Source organism: Chrysochloris asiatica, unplaced genomic scaffold, assembly GCF_000296735.1.
Source record: "Chrysochloris asiatica unplaced genomic scaffold, ChrAsi1.0 scaffold00026, whole genome shotgun sequence".
In the NCBI taxonomy this organism is placed as follows: Eukaryota; Metazoa; Chordata; class Mammalia; order Afrosoricida; family Chrysochloridae; genus Chrysochloris; species Chrysochloris asiatica.
In genome coordinates, this window is record NW_006408544.1 from 18,051,503 (window position 1) to 18,067,892 (window position 16,390).

The window sequence follows — 16,390 nt, forward strand, 5'->3', positions numbered from 1 at the left end:
GCTGTATTGTAGTTCACTTAGAGCTGCTCCTATTTTGTGTGTTTAGAGAATTTCTTATTATTGTAAATTACACTAAGATGAATAGAACTTCAGTGATTTTTTTCTGAAATTGTTATAGGGTAAGCACTGGACCCCAAGGTTGGTTTGAACTGCCGTGGTTGGTGGTTCAGATCGCCCTTGGAAACCCTATACAGGGTCGCTGTGAGTTGGAACCAACTTGACAGCACTAAACAACAACAACAGGCTCCTTGGCTATGTTTGCAGCACCTACAAATACATAAGGTCAGCAGTTCAAACCCACCATTTGCTCCTTGGAAACCAGGATCCAGGGTTGCTTAGAGTTGGAACCAATTCCACGGTCCTTAACAACAAGTATATCTGTGGATTTGGATTTGTCTGTTTATTCTTTTAATTTTACCAGGTTTTGCTTTATGTATTTAGAGCTCAAATAACAAGTTTCTAAATATTTAGCATTATTGCATCCTTTTACAAATTGACTCCTTCATTCTGAAATAGCCCTTTTTATTCCTTGTAATGTTCTTTGATCTTATGCTGGACTGCAAAGTCAATTTGAACCTCAAGGTCAGCAGTTCAAGCTCACCAGCTGCTCCTCAGAAACCCTATACAGGGTCGCTATGGGTCGGGACTGACTCGATGGCACTTAACAACAACTCTGGTTTAAAATTTTTTGATTAGCTTTAGAATGTTATTGTTAAGTGTTGTTGTGTCAGTTTTGACCCATAGCAACCATTTATGGTTTCTGAGGAGTGGCTGGTGGGTTTGTACTACTGACCTTGTAGTTCAAACTGACCTTACAGTCCAGCACATTATCCTGCAGTGCCACACCAGGGCCCCAGAATTAGAAAAGCATATCTTTTTTTATCCTTTTACTTATTCCTGTTGTTTTATTTGAATTGGGATTTGGGGCCAGAAGCAGGTGTGGAACACACCCTCAATTACTCATAGGCAATTTCAGGGTGAAGCTGAAGAAAATTAAAACAAGTTGATGAAAGCCAAAATTTGACCTTGCACATATTCCATCTGAATTTAGAGGTCATCTGAAGAACAGATTTGATGCATTAGACACTAAGGACCGAAGACCAGAAGAGTTGTGGGATGACATCAAGAACACCATACAGGAAGAAAACAAAAGGTGATTAAGAAGTCAAAAAAGAAGACATTCAGCATGGATGTCAGAAGAGACTCTGGAAGTTGCTCTCCAGCATACAGATAGATGCTAATGCAAATGGAAGAAATGAGGAGGTAAACGAACTGAGTAGAAAATTTCAAAGGTCAGCTTGAGAAGCCAAAATCAAGTATTGTAATAAAATGTTCAAAGACCTGGAGTTAGAAAACCAAAAGGGAAGGACACACTCAGTATTTCTCAACTTGAGAGAACTGAAGAAAAATTTCAGTCTTGAACTTGGTAATATTGAAGGATTCTTTGGAGTCCCGGAGTCTTGGTGTGGTGCTGTGGTCTAGTATGCTGGACTGCAAGGTCAGTTTTGAGTTGCAAGGTTGGTGGTTCAAAGCTCACTAGCCACTCCTTGGAAACCCACCCTATCTATACAGGGTTGCTATGAGTTGGAACCAACTCTACAGCACTTAACAACAGCAACAAATGGAGTCCAGGTGTGGTGCTGTGGGTTAATGCACTGGACTGAAAGGTCACTTTGAACCGCAAAGTCAGTGGTTCAGGCTCACCAGCTGCTCCTCGGAAACCCCATACAAGGTCACTGTTGTTGTTGTTGTTTGTTGTTAAGTGCCTTTGAGTCGCTTCCGACCCATAGCGACCCTGTACAGGGTTTCCGAGGGTGTAAATCCTTACGGGAGTAGAAGGCCTCATCTTTCACAAGGTCACTGTAAGTTGGGCAAAATATTGAATGATGCGGAAAGTATCAAAAGAAGATGGAAGTAATACACATAGTCGTCGTACTAAAAAGAAGTGATCAATGTTCAACCATTTCAAGAAGTAGCATATGATCAAGAGTCAGGAGGAAGTTCAAGGTGCACTGAAGGAATTGGCAAAGAACAAAGCTCTGGGAATTGATGGAATAAAAATGGAAATGTCTTAAACTGATGGAGCACTGGAGGCACTCACTCATCCATGCTGAGAATTTTGTAAGATAGCTGCCTCGCTTACTGATTGGGAGAGAGCCATAATTGTGGTAATTCAATGGAATATGGAAATCATCAGACTATTAATATCACACACAAATAAAATTTTGCTAAAGACAATTTAAAAATGACTGCAGCAGTACAGATAGGGGATTGCTAAAGTTTCAAGCCGATTCAGTGGAGGATGTGGATCTAGGGATATCATTGCTGACGTCAGAAGGATCTTGGCTGAAACAGAGAATACCAGAAAGATGTTTATTTACATTTTATTGAATAGTCAGAGACTTTCGACTGTGTGGATCATAACAAGCTATGGATAACGTTGTGAAGAATGGGTATTCAAGAACACTTAATTGTGCCAATGAGGATCTTGTGCATAGACCAAAAGGCAGTCATTCGAACAAAACATGGGGACACTGAATGGTTTAAAATTAGAAATGATGTGCGTCAGGGTGTGTTCTTTAATCATACTTACTCAATCTATATGCCGAGCTAATAATCAGAGAAAGTGGATTATTTGAAGAAGAACATGGTATTGCAGGAAGACTCATGAACACTTTGTGATATTCAGATAATACAACCTTGCTTTCCGAAAGGGAAGAAGACTTAAAATACTTACTGATGAAGATCAAAGACCACAGCCTTCAGTGTGGATTGCATCTTAATGTGAAGAGAACAAAACTCCTCACTGCCAGGCCAATAAAGTCATGATAAATGGAGAAAATATTGACGTTGTCAAAGGCTTCAGGTTGCTTGGATCCACTATCAACACTCATGGAAGCAGCAGTCAAGAGATCAAGCAACGTATTGCAAAGAACAATGATATCAGTTTGAGGACTAAGGTACGTCTGATCAAAGCAGTGTTACTTTCATCACCCTCATATGCTTGTGAAAGTTGGACAATGAGTAAAGAAGACTGTAGAAAAATTGATATATTTGATAGATGGTGCTGGAGAAGAATATTAACATAAAAGAACCATGGATTGCCAGAAGAACAAACAAATCTGTGATGGAAGAAATACAGCCAGAATGCCCCTTAGAAGCCAGAACGGGAAGACTTTGTGTCTCATACTTTGGACCAGTTCTGGGAGAAGGACATCATAGTTGGTAAAGTGGAGGGTCAGTGAAAAAGAGGCATACCTCCAATGAAGTGAATTGACACAGTGGCAGCAGCAATGGGTTCAACTGTTAATAATTGTGAGGATGATGCAGAACCGGGTGGTGTTTTGTTCTGTTGTGTATAGGGTTGCTGTTAATCGGAATCTACATTATGGCACCTAACAACAACAACAAGCAGCATATAATTGGGTTTTGTTTTAAACATTGTGACAGGTTGTCTTTTAATTTTGGGGTTTATATCCTTTTTATTAGAGTCCTGATGTGACCCTGTTGGATAAGCACTGGCTGCTAACCACAAGTCGGTGGTTCAGACACATCAGCTGCTTCTTGGAAACTCTATTCAGGGTTGCTATGAGTTGGAAGCAACTCAACAGCACATTAACAACAATAATATCATCAACCATCCTTTTTCATTTTAATGCAATGGTTATTGATAGGGTTAGGTTCAAATTAGTGGTTTGCTGGAACTAATGTGTACTGGCTTATACCAGTTTGCAAGTTCCAAATATGCACATCTCCTTCCATCTTCTCTTTCAGTGACATCATGTGAATAGATTCAAATTGGCCATGGTGGGAGTATTTACACTGTAAAAATCAGCAAATGATACCAATCAAGGCTTTTTTTCCTAGCAAGTTTGTTATTAAACACTTAAGAAGATATAACTTTCTGAGTATCACTTTATCCTAATCCTTATTTGCCCCTTTTCTCAGACACCCAAACATACTCCTGCTTTAAAGTCTTTATTCTTGTTATTCCCTCTATATAGAATATTCTTCCAAGGTTACCCTCTTACCCTTTCACATCTTTACTCAAATATCACTTTACCAGTGAGACTTCACCTGACTACTGTCTATAAAGTTGTGCTTAACTTCAGTTTCTATCCCCTTACTCAGATTTACTTTCTGCATTGCATTACTGTTTACAATTTTTGTGTATTTTTATCCCTATCGCTCTTACTCCTTTTCCCCATTGTAGGTGTCAGAGGACCAGGAATTTTATCTGTTTTGTTCACTGTTTTTTCTGAATAGTTACTGGCACCTACGGGATATTTGCTAGCCATTTTGTCTCCGGTTACTTGATTCTTTTTTTCTTCTCTTCATATTTTCCTTCAAAGCACTTGCTGAGTTTATTCATATTGGCTATTTTTCGTTTACTGTGCTCTTAGACTAAACAAATGTGTAAGTATCATTGTAATAGTTGAAAGAGACAATTATCTTGTCAGCTACTTATAAAATTAATTTTTTTCTCCTCTCTTAGTTTTCAGATAGGACCAATCCAATTGATAAACATGTTGGAGTCTTGATCAATAAATATGGAATAACTTCACACCCACTGGCTCCTCAGATGTTTGGATATGCTGGAAAAGAGCACATGGACAAATATGGTATGATTTAATTAAAGAAAAACAAAAAAAACTAATCACGAGTTTTATATATATATATATATATATGTATATATAGAACTTGTGATTAGTTCTATATATATTTAATATACATATTTAATAAACACTTAAAGAATTGTGGAAGATGTTAGGATACTTAAGATATAAAATGTTTTAAAAGTTAAGTTGAAGAAATGGGCCCTGTGGAATTTAGTTGTCAGTCAAAACACACACACACACACTACATGTGCGCGCACATATGTACATGCACACACACGTGCACACCACACACATGTACATGTACATACACACATATGTACATACATACATATACATATGTACATGTATATGCACACATACATATGTACATGTATATGTATGTGTGTGTGTGTGTATGTATGTATATACACACACACACACACACACACATATATGTGTTGTTGTTGTTAAGTGCTGTCAAGTCAAGTCAGTTCCGACCTGCAGTGACTCTGTATAGGGTTTCCGAGGAGCAACTGGTGAGCTTGAACCGCTGGCCCTGCAGTTCAAACGGCTTTGCAGTCTGGCGCATTAACCCACAGTGCCACACCAGGACTCTATATGTATGTATGTATGTATATATATATATATGTATATATATGTATATATATATATGTAAAAGACATCATCTGGGAGTACCTAGAATATTCCATGATAAAAATTAAAGTAATCCATACTGATGGCTATAGTCTTTGATCTTCATCAGTAAGTGCTTCAAGTCTTGGTTTCAACAAGCAAAATTGTATCATTGCATATCATAGGTTGTTAATAAGTCTTTCTCCAATCCTACTGCCACATTCTTTTTCATATGGCATGCAGTGAAAGGATGCAATCCTGACACATACCTTTCCAGATTTTAAGGGACAAATTATACCCTCGTTCCGTCAGAATAACTGTGTATTCATTCCATTTGGCAAGGTACATGTGTATAATTGCTGCTTAGCTTGTTGATAAAAGATATTTCCAATGAATAGGTCATTGGTCTTGCAAAATTCTGTCATGTGATCTCTGGCATCATCCCTATCACCAAGGTCTGTTTATCCTTCTTCTCTGTTTCAATTTCCACATTCCAATTACCAGTAATTATTAATGCATCTTGATTGTATATTTGATTAATTGCAGACTTTAGAAGTTGGTAAAAATGTTCAATATCTTCATCCCTGACATTAGTGGTAGGTGGGTAAATATGAATAATGGTTATGTTACCTAGTCTTCCATGAAGGAATATTGATAATATCCTTTCACTGACAACATAGTCCTTAGGTATAAAACTTGAAATGTTCTTTTTGCTGATGAATGTGACTATATTCTTCTTCAGTTTGTCATTGTTAGCATAGTAGACCATATCATAATCTTTTTAAAACATAGTCAATACCAGTCCTCTCAGCTCACTAATGGCTAGGAAATTGATCTTTAATCATTCCATTTCATTTCTGATGATTTATAATTTTCTTAGATTTGTACTTCACACATTCCACATTCCTATTATTAATGGATATGTGCAGCTGTTTCTCATTTTGAGCCGTGCCACATTGACATCAGCAAATGAAAGTCCTGAGAGCTTTACTTCATCTGTGTCATTAAGGTCAGCACTACTTTGAGGAGGCAGCTCTTCCTAGTCGTATTTTGGATTCCAACTTGAGAAGCTCATCTTCTGGCACTATATTGGACAATGTACCACAACTATTTATGAAGTTTTTACTGGCCAGCTTTGTTAGAATTAGATTGCCAGGTCTTTCTTCCTTTCTTCTTAGTCTGGAAGCTCTGCTGAAATCTGTCCACTAAGAATGACCCTGCTGGTATTTGGAATACCATGTAAGCCACATGTAAGCCACCGCAGTATAACAAGTAGATAGGAGAGTGGTGAGGAGACATGTAAAATTAAGTATGTTTGAAGCATCAGGATGTTTTGTTCCACTCCTTGAAATGTTACTGGTTGTGTTTCTTGTCTTAGAGCCAGTAAGGGTCCTAGCTGTATTTTGTTCACTGTTTTATCTTGGTTTTGAAATTGGACTCTGTAGTAGGTAGACTGAATCAGTTTGAACTGTTTTTATTGTATGCTGATGAGTTGTTTCAATTCATTAGATGTACCCAAGTTTAATTCTTGTTTTTTTTTTTTTGTGTGTGTGTGTTCCAACAAGTCAGTTCTGACTCATAGCAATCCTGTATGGAGTCTTTGAAAGTGACTGGTGAGTTTGAATTGCTGACCTTGCAGTTAGAAGTCCAGTGCTTATCCTACAGTGTCACACCAAGGCCTAAGTTTAAGTCTAAAGAATTATTTTTGTGTTGGCATTGTCAGTATTTATATCTGTTCAAAGGGACACTGAGTATCATTGAAACATTTATTAATATGCAGCAGCAAAGAGAATTTACCCATAATAAATGTTTGCTTTCTCTACAGGGACAAAAATTGAACACTTTGCAAAAATTGGGTGGAAAAATCATAAACATTCAGTTAACAACCCGTAAGTATTTCAGAGAGATAAAATAATGGAAATTTGTGCCATTTTGCTTTAAAATACACAACTTTATACATAAAAAGAAAGTATAGACTTAACAGATAAATAACTAGAATGCTTTTTCTCATAAAAGCTTTTTGTCCAAGTAAGTTTTTGATTACTTTTTAATATTAATTCTTGACCTTTTATTTAGAATGACATTCAAACTTAATGACTCTTTTAAGAAAGAATGCAAATAGCTGTTATTAAAAGATAGAATTATCACAAGTTGTAATTCTGAGTAAACATAATTTATTATATTACTTTTAATTGAAAATAACCAGTCATCATTTGAAAATATGCCGTAAAAATTTTCTTTGAATCAGTTTTAAAGTTTATAAAATGCATATAGTCAAGATAAGTTTTAATAATTTCTGTCATTAACCTTTATTCTAGTAGAACAGTATGATTATTTATGTCCTAATACCAGTTTGAAGCAAGATAACATTTAATATATTCAGATTGTTAATCTTTGTATTCCTAGTGCATAGCATAATTCCTCTCTCATGGCATGAGTTACTGGTTACTGAAGAAAATTCATTGGGAATTGAGTTGATGCCACATAACTTCACTATAGGAACAATACCAAATAAAATAATTGTTGTTGTTGTTGTCAGGTGCCATCGAGTCGGAACCGACTCATAGCGACTCCATGCACAGCAGAACGAAACAATGTTCGATCCTGGGCCAACCTCACCACCGCTACCACCCCCGAGTCCATCAATGATGCCACCTGGCCGATCCATCTTGTTGGAGGTCTTCCTCTTTTTCTCTGACCCTCCACCCTACCCAGCATGACATCCTTCTCCAACGATTGTTTCCTCCGGACTACATGTCCAAAGTAGGAGAGACGAAGCTTAGCCATCCTGGCCTCCAAGGAGCACTCTGGCTGCACTTCTTCCAAAACAGATCTATTGGTTCTTTTGGCAGTCCATGGCACCCTCAGTATTCTCCTCCAACACCACAACTCAAAGGCATCAATTCTTCTACGATCCTCTTTATTCACTGTCCAGCTTTCGCATCCATATGAGGCTATTGAAAACACAATGGCCTGGGTCAGGCGCACCCTAGTCCTCAAGCTGACATCTCTGCTCTTCAATACTTTAAAAAGTTCCTGTGCAGCAGATTTGCCCAGTGCAATACGTCATCTGATCTCTTGACTGCTACTTCCCCGAGTGTTGATAGTTGATCCAAGAAGAATGAAGTCCTTGACAACTTCAATCCTTTCTCCTTTATTTATTATTAAATAAAATAATAACAGTAATAAAATTATATTCGCTAACTTTATTGAGTGTAAACTATGTGCCATTGTGCTGTTGTTGTTGTTGTTGTTAAGTGTTGTCAAGTCAGTTCCAACCCATAGTGAGTCTGTATAGGGTTTCCAAGGAGCAGCTGGTGGGTTTGAACTGCTGACCTTGTAGTTTTGCAGCCCAGTGCTGATCGTGCAGCATCACACCAGGACTTTTATGCACATTTTACTTAATTCTTTCAAGAAGCTTCTAAGGTAGATATTTTTTAAATTTTGTACTTGAGAAAAATGAGACTCAGTAACTTGCTTAAAATCATTCTTCCTGTTATGTGCTGTTGAGTTGGTTCCGACTCATAGCAACCCTGTATAGGGTTGAGTTTCAACCACCAACCTTTTGGTTCAGACCAACCTTGCAGTCAGTCCAGTGCTTACCCTACAGCACCACACTCGGAGTCCAAAGATCATTTTAGGTATTTGTAAAAAAACCAAAAAAAGGTTTGTTTTTTTCTTCTACTACCACTTGTCTGTCAGTTTGTTGTATTGTAGTGGCTTGTGCGTTGCTGTGATTCTGGAAGCTATGTCACTGATATTTTAAATACCATCAGGGTCATCAGTGGACAGGTTTCAGATGAGCTTCCAGATGATGACAGATTAGGAAGAAGGAGTGATGAACTACTTCCGAATATTTAGTCACTGTAAACTTTATGAATAACAGTGGAACACTGTTAGCACCAGATTATTGAATATTGAAACATGATGAAGAGCACCAGAATATTGTCACAGATACAGTGCCGGAAAATGAGCCCCTCAGGTTGGAAGGCACTCAAAAAATGACTGGGGAAGAGCTGCCTCCTCAAAATAGAGTTGACCATGATGACACGAACAGAATAAAGCTCTCAAAACCTTCATTTGCTGATGAGGCACAACTCAAAATGAAGAGAAACTTCTGTAAACATCCATTAGTAATTGGAACATGGAATGTATGAATCTAGAAAAATTGGAAATTGTCAGAGATGAAATGAAACATATAAACATCAATATCCTAGGTATTAGTGAGCTGAAATTGACTTTTATTGGCCATTTTGATTCTGACAATCACATGGATTACTATGCCAGGAATGACAAATTGAAGAGGAATGGCTTCGCATTCATCGTCAAGAAGAACATATCAAGATCGGTCATGAAGTATAACTCTTGTCTGTGATAGGATCATATCCATACACCTACAAGGAAGACCAGTTAATAACACTGTTATCCAAATTTACGCACCAACCACTGAAGCCGTGATGATGAAATTAAAGAATTCTACCAATTTTTTCAGTCTGAAACTAATCAAACATGCAATCAAGATGTTTTGATAATTACTGGCAATTGAAATGCAAAGGTTGAAAACATAGGTAGACATGTTTGCTATACAGGTGTAGGAGTGCATGCATGTACATGTACAGGCGTAGTGTGGTCATTTCTTAATATGTTGGCTTAGGTGATAGAAATGATGCTGGAGATAGCATGATAGAATTTTGCAAGACCAGTAACTTCTTTATTGCAAATATCTTTTTTAAACAACACAAAAGACTATACACATAGACCTCACCAGATGAAATACACAGAAATTAAGTTGACTACATTTGTGGGAAGAGACGGTGAAAAAACTCCATATCATCAGCCAAAACAAGGCCAGGGACAGACTGTGGAACAAGCCATCAATTGCTCAGTGCAAATTCAGGCTGATGCTGAAGAAAATTAAAACAAATCCATGAAAGCCAAAATATGACCTTGAAGGTCTTATTTTTGAATATATGTCACCTGAATTTAGAAATCATCTGCAGAACAGATTTGATGCATTAGACAATAAAGACTGAAGACCAGAAGAATTGTGGGATGATATTAAGAACATCATACAGGAAGAAAGCAAAAGGTCATTAAGAAGACAAGAAAGAAGGAAGAGATCAAAATGGATGTTAGAAGAGACTTTGAAACTTACTCTCCAGCACAGGCTAAAGCAAATGAAAGAAGTGAGTAGGTATAAGAGCTGAACAGAAAATTCCAAAGGTCAGCTTGAGAAGACAAAGTCAAATATTACAAAAAAAAAACCATGCAAAGACCTGGAGTTAGATAACCAAAAAGGAAGAACATACTTGGCAGTTCTTAAGCTGAGGGAACTGAAGAAAAATTCAAAACTTGAATTGTGGTATTGAAGGATTCTATGGGTAAAATCGTGAATGATGCAAAAGCTTCAAAAGAAGATAGAAGGGATACACAGAGTCACTCTATCAAAAGGAAACAGTTGATGTTCAACCATTTCAAGAGGTAGCCTATGATCAAGAGCCAATGATCCTGACGAAAGAAGCCCAAGGTGCATTGAAGGCATTGACAAAGAACAATGCACTGGGAATTGATGGAATACAAATTGAAATATTCCAAGAAAGTGAGGTGAGGCAGCACTGGAGATACTCATCTTTGCCAGGAAATTTGGAAGACAGTTACCTGGCCAACTGAATAGAAGAGATCTGTATTTGTGCCCATTCCAAAGAGAGGTGACCCAACGGAATGCAGAAATTATTGGACAGTATAATTGGTTTCCCCATGTGAGTAAAGTTTTACTAAAGATAGTGAAAAAACGATTGCAACCATACATTGACAGAGAACTTCCAGAGGTTCAAGCCAGATTCAGAAGAGAACGTGGAACGAGGGATATTATTTCTGAAGGCAGATGGATCTTGATTTAAAGCAGAGAATACCAGAAAGAACTTTACCTGTCTGTGCTTTATTGACTATGCAAAGGCTTTTGATTGTGTGGATCTCGACAAGCTATGGACAACATTGTGAAGTATGAGTATTCTAGAACACTTGATTGTGCTCATGAGGAACCTTTATACAAACTAAGAGGCAGTTGTTCAAATAGCACAAGGAAACACCGAATGGTTTAAAATTAGGAAAGTTGTGTGCCAGGGTTGTATTCTGCACCATACTTATTCAATTTATATGCTTAGCAAGTAATCTGAGAAGCTGTGTTATATGAAGAGAAATGTAGCATCAACATTGGAGGAAGAAGACTCATTAACAACCTGCAGTATTCAGATGATATAACCTTGCTTGCTGAAAGTGAAGAGGACTTAAAATATTTACTGATGAAAATCAAAGACCACAGCCTTTGGTATTGGTTGCATCTTAATGTAAAAAAAAACAAAAATCCTCACCACTAAACCAATAAACACTATTCATATAAATGGAGAAAAGATTGAAGTTTTTCAAGTCTTCAAAAAGACTTCATTTTGCTCAGAACAACCATCATACTCATGGAAACAGCATCAAATGACATATTGCATTTGGCAAATATGCTGCACAATACCTCTTTAAAGTGTTCAAGAGCAATGATGTCAGTTTGAGGACTAAGGTAACCTGACTCAAACCATGGTATTTTTAATAGCCTCATATGCATGTGAAAGTTGGAGAGTGAATTATAAGAAAGACTGTAGAAGAATTGATGCATTTGAATCATGGTGTTGCAGTAGAATATTGAAAGTACCATGGACTGCCAATAGAACAAATAGATCTATGTTGGAAGAAGTCTATCCAGAGTGCTCTTTGGAAGCCACGATGGCCAGACTACCTCTCATACTTAAGACATAGTGTCAGGAGGCACCAGTAGCTGGAAGGATATCATGTTTGGTAAAGTGAAGGGTTGGAGAAAAAGAGGAAGACCCCCATTGAGATGGATTGGCACAATGGCAGCAGTAATGGGCTCAAATGTAGCAGTGATTGTGAGGTTGGCCCAGGACTGGTCAGTGTTCAATTCTTTCGTGCATAGGGTCGCTATGAGTTGGTACCAACAACCTAACAAGAACAACAACACCTAACAACAACAACATGTTATGCCAGTTGACCTAGATAATCCCCCGTGACTATGGTCCTTAGATTTCAAGGCCAGTAGTGGTTATATGTAAGAACTTCTCACAACTTTGTCCACTTCCACGAACTTTTTGAAGCCTCCTCATATTTAGAATTGCCCACAACTATGCCTGTACATGTATGTGCATACACTTCCATACCTGTATAGCTTACATGTCTACCTCTGTAAGTACTTAAAAAATGTTGGATTTTAGTACTGTTGAGGAATTGTTTATGGTAGTTTTGAAAATTATCTGGCTGGATGCTGCCATGTTTTTAATCTCAGCTTGTTGTTGGTTCTCTATCTAAAGGATTTCTGACAAGAAAGCAGTTCTTAGTTTTAATGGCATCCTTTTGTAGGCGATATTTTAATTTTCATGAGCTGTTTTCAGAATTCTTTGTTTTGTGTTGGTTCCGACACATAGCAACCCTGTATAGGGTTTCCAAGGAGTAGCTGGTGGGTTTGAACTGCCCACCTTTTGGTTCGAAGTTCAGTGCTGATCCTACAGTCCATACCAAGAGATTCATTAGTTTTCACTTAATATGCTTACATAGTATGTTCACCACAGACGTCAATTGAACTCTGAGTCATTCAATTTGCTTTTGAAGAATGGTGTCTTTACTTCTCTATGGTGGGTTTGGGGTGGGTAGGTATGGTATTTTGAAGTTAGGATTTTTTTTTTTTTACTCAAAATTCAAATGAATTATTTTTTAAGATTGAGACTATTCATAAAAGTCTGACTTTTGTTTATGAAAAGAATATTTGCATTGTATTATCTTTTTAACTTATGGTCAAGAACATTTTAACTGAATTGCAATTGCTACCTCACATTCTGTAATGACTTATTTTGTGTTTAGATATTCCCAGTTCCAGAAGGAATACAGCTTAGATGATGTGATGAAGTCTCGAAAAATTTTTGAATATTTGACTATCTTACAATGTTGGTAAGAAAAGCACTTTAATATTTAATAGAGAGATGGGACTCCCTCCCTGTCTTTTCTGCTGTGGGTGAGCCTTCGGTACTATCTCTGGGTATGGCTTTCAAAGAACTCCTACCAATGTAGCCCTCACTTTGAGTTATCATCCTTAAGGTTCCTTTACTTTCTACTCCTGCTAGAAGCAGGCTATTTTGTCTCTTGGATAATTATGTGTTTTATTTTATTTCTCTTATGACTTATACCTACTTTGCTTCTTTTAGTTGTATGTATTCATTAGTATAACTTAGGCTGGCTACCAAGATCCAAAGATTTTTATTCATGAGTATCTTAGTTACTTTGTGCTGCTGTACTAAAATACCACAAGTGGATGCCTTTAACAGACAGACATTTATTCCAAACTCCGAGTGCCAGTTCTAGGGGAAGACTTTCTATCTTTGTTGACTCTGAAGAAAGGTCCTTGTCTTCTTTCAGCATCTGTAAGCCCAACATTCCTTGGAGATCTCTGTGCATCTTGGTATCAGTCTGCCTCTGGATCTATGAGCTTTACAGTATGGGGGCCCCTGATTCAAAGGACACACTCCACTCCACCTCTTCTTTCTTGGTGGTAGTAGGTCTCTCTGCACTCTGTCTGCTTATTTAATCTGTTACATCTCAAAAGAGATTGACTCAAGTTAGAAGCTAATCCTGTAGACCAAATCTAGTCTCATAAACATCATAGAAGTGAGGATTCACAGCACATAGGATAATTACATCACATCAGAGCTGATCACATCAGATTGCATAGTGAGGGTGATTGCATTATTACATAACTGAAACCACTGAAAATCATTGTCCAGCCAACTTGACACGCATTTGGGGTCACATAATTCAATCTTTAACAGTGGTATTTTGTTTTTTGCACTGTATACTTCAACTATAAGACATTTTACTTACTTATAGCTGTTGTTGTTATGTGCCGTGGAGTCGGTTCCAATTCATAGTGACCCTGTACCGGTTTTCCAAGGCTGTAAATACTGCTGGTAGTTTCGAATTGCTGACCTGGAGGTTCGCAGCCCGATTCGTAACCACTACGCTACCAGAGTAGTTGAGAGTAAAATCATAGCTCTAAAAATGATAATGGTTTCATCTTGAAAATGGCTTGACCATATCTGTGTCTTAGAATATTGAGTAATTGCTGCAGAGCCTGAAATGTACTTTACTTCAGAATGTGCCTCTTTTTTTTTCTACTCTTAACTTTTACTGTGACTTGAGTGAAGGTTAATTGATAAGATCATTAGCTTTACATTCAATAAATTATACTCTTTGTTTCATCTCAATAATTACAGTCCCCTCCCTGAAACAACAGTTACCCTACTTCCTCCTGGTGGCTTCCCATTTACATCTTGTATTTCACAAATTAACAAAGCAAAAATATTTGATGTGCACATACAAAGCCAAAAATATGTATTCATTTAAATGTCCAAAGGGCATATTTTGCAAGCCAGCCTCCTGCGTGCAGGCACACAGCCTTACTCAGTCCATGAGCCTAGAGCCCGCAGCTGCTCTGTCTCTCCATGCCACTGCCTCTGTCTTTCTTGTTGCTGCTTTTCTAAGTAGGATATCATGCTTCACTTAGACTCTTCCTTCTTGATGGTCCTGGGATTATCTGTTCCTGAAATGAAAGATTAACTACTCCCCTCTTTTAGTTACACATCTTCTGCAATTACAGTTGTGACAATCACAATGAATCCTGCTAACAATTACAGTTGAATCTTAAAATCCTATTACTATTGTCCCCCTACCCCCATTCATCAGATCCATCTGGAAAACTATTCAGTAGGGATTCTACCTTACTCCCCTCTTTCTGAAACTAAGCACACTCATGAAAGTCTGTAAGCCAGCCACTTCGTGACTTTATAGCCCCTCATTTTTGATAGTCAATGTCTAAACTGCCCATCCCTATCAACCCAGTACACTGAGGAAACAAGTTTGTTCCTTGATATGAAGAATCCTTCCAGTCCAGTTGGAATTTTGAGCAACTGCATCCATAAGCAAAAGTCCAGTTCATCAAATCGTAACAATTTACACTTGCTTACAGTTTCAAGCATCTTTATCTTCATCTGGTCGAGTTCTAGTCAACTAGTTATCCAGACTAGGTCAAATGGATACTAGCTACAAGTTTGGAAGTTCAAACATGCCTACCTACACTTCAGACCAGTTAGCTGCTTCACTCTCAGCTCTAGCCCCCAGTGGCTAGTTTGGATGCCCATGGGCTTGGGAGTTCACACATCTCCCTAAACTTCAGACCTGCTAGTGCTTCCTCTTCTCATTATCATTTCAGGGTGAACAAGTGTCAGTGGAACATGGCCAAACTCAGGCCATGTCTTCATTGCTGTATTTCTTCCACTTCTACTCACAAGTAGACCCAGATTGTTACCAGTGAGCATACTCAACTGCTTGAGGGTCCCTTTGAGTTTTAATCTTAGAAGGGGGATTTTCCTAATGGGCTGACTTTTCTTGCCTTGATGCCTCCAGAGCACACAGTTTGCTTAAGATTCATACAGCCAAACTGTCCCCCCCTTTTTTTGGCAGTTCTTCCTTTCAGTAATATGCTTCTATTCTGCCAGCAACACTGGGTTGGTCTGCATGTCTTTTCAAGTGGGAATGTCCCAACTTAGAAGGTCTGGGTGGGGCTCAGGATTCCACCTAAGGCCCCATACCTTTACAAAGACTCAACAAAAAGTCTATTTTACTGGGCAAATTCTAATTCCCCTTTTAGCAAATCTAATTAATCACTTATAGGCTGAAGATGGCTTACAAGCTTTCTGTCTTCATAATTCCCAATATTCATTTCTATCCCACTTAAATGTCTGTTTTAAAATAGTAGGCAGGGGAAATCAATATCCACAAGACACAGACTGTGTTTTGAAGCTGGGAATCTGAGATGGAAGTGAACAAATACAGTCAGCATTGATCAGTAGCACTATAAGATTATGCCCCTGTAGAAAGCCCGGCTGAACTTGGAGAGCGTTCCTTTTTTGTCATGCTTCTTCACAGTTGCTCTAATAGACTAGCCAGTCTGTTATTCTTCTTGGATCAACTATCAACACTCATGGAAGCAGCAGTCAAGAAATCAAATGACGTATTGCATTAGGCAATTCTTCTGCGCAAGACCTTTT

General features: G+C 38.0%; 1 protein-coding gene across 1 annotated transcript in view; it reads left to right on the plus strand.

Annotated features, from left to right (window-relative positions):
• SCP2 (sterol carrier protein 2) overlaps positions 1–16,390 on the plus strand; it is a 149,290-nt gene that overhangs the window by 22,913 nt on the left and 109,987 nt on the right. Inside the window, exons 6-8 of the mRNA XM_006839863.1 lie at positions 4,496–4,622; positions 7,057–7,120; positions 13,152–13,238. Coding sequence (XP_006839926.1) covers positions 4,496–4,622; positions 7,057–7,120; positions 13,152–13,238 — 278 coding nt within the window. The remainder of the gene's footprint in view (positions 1–4,495; positions 4,623–7,056; positions 7,121–13,151; positions 13,239–16,390) is intronic.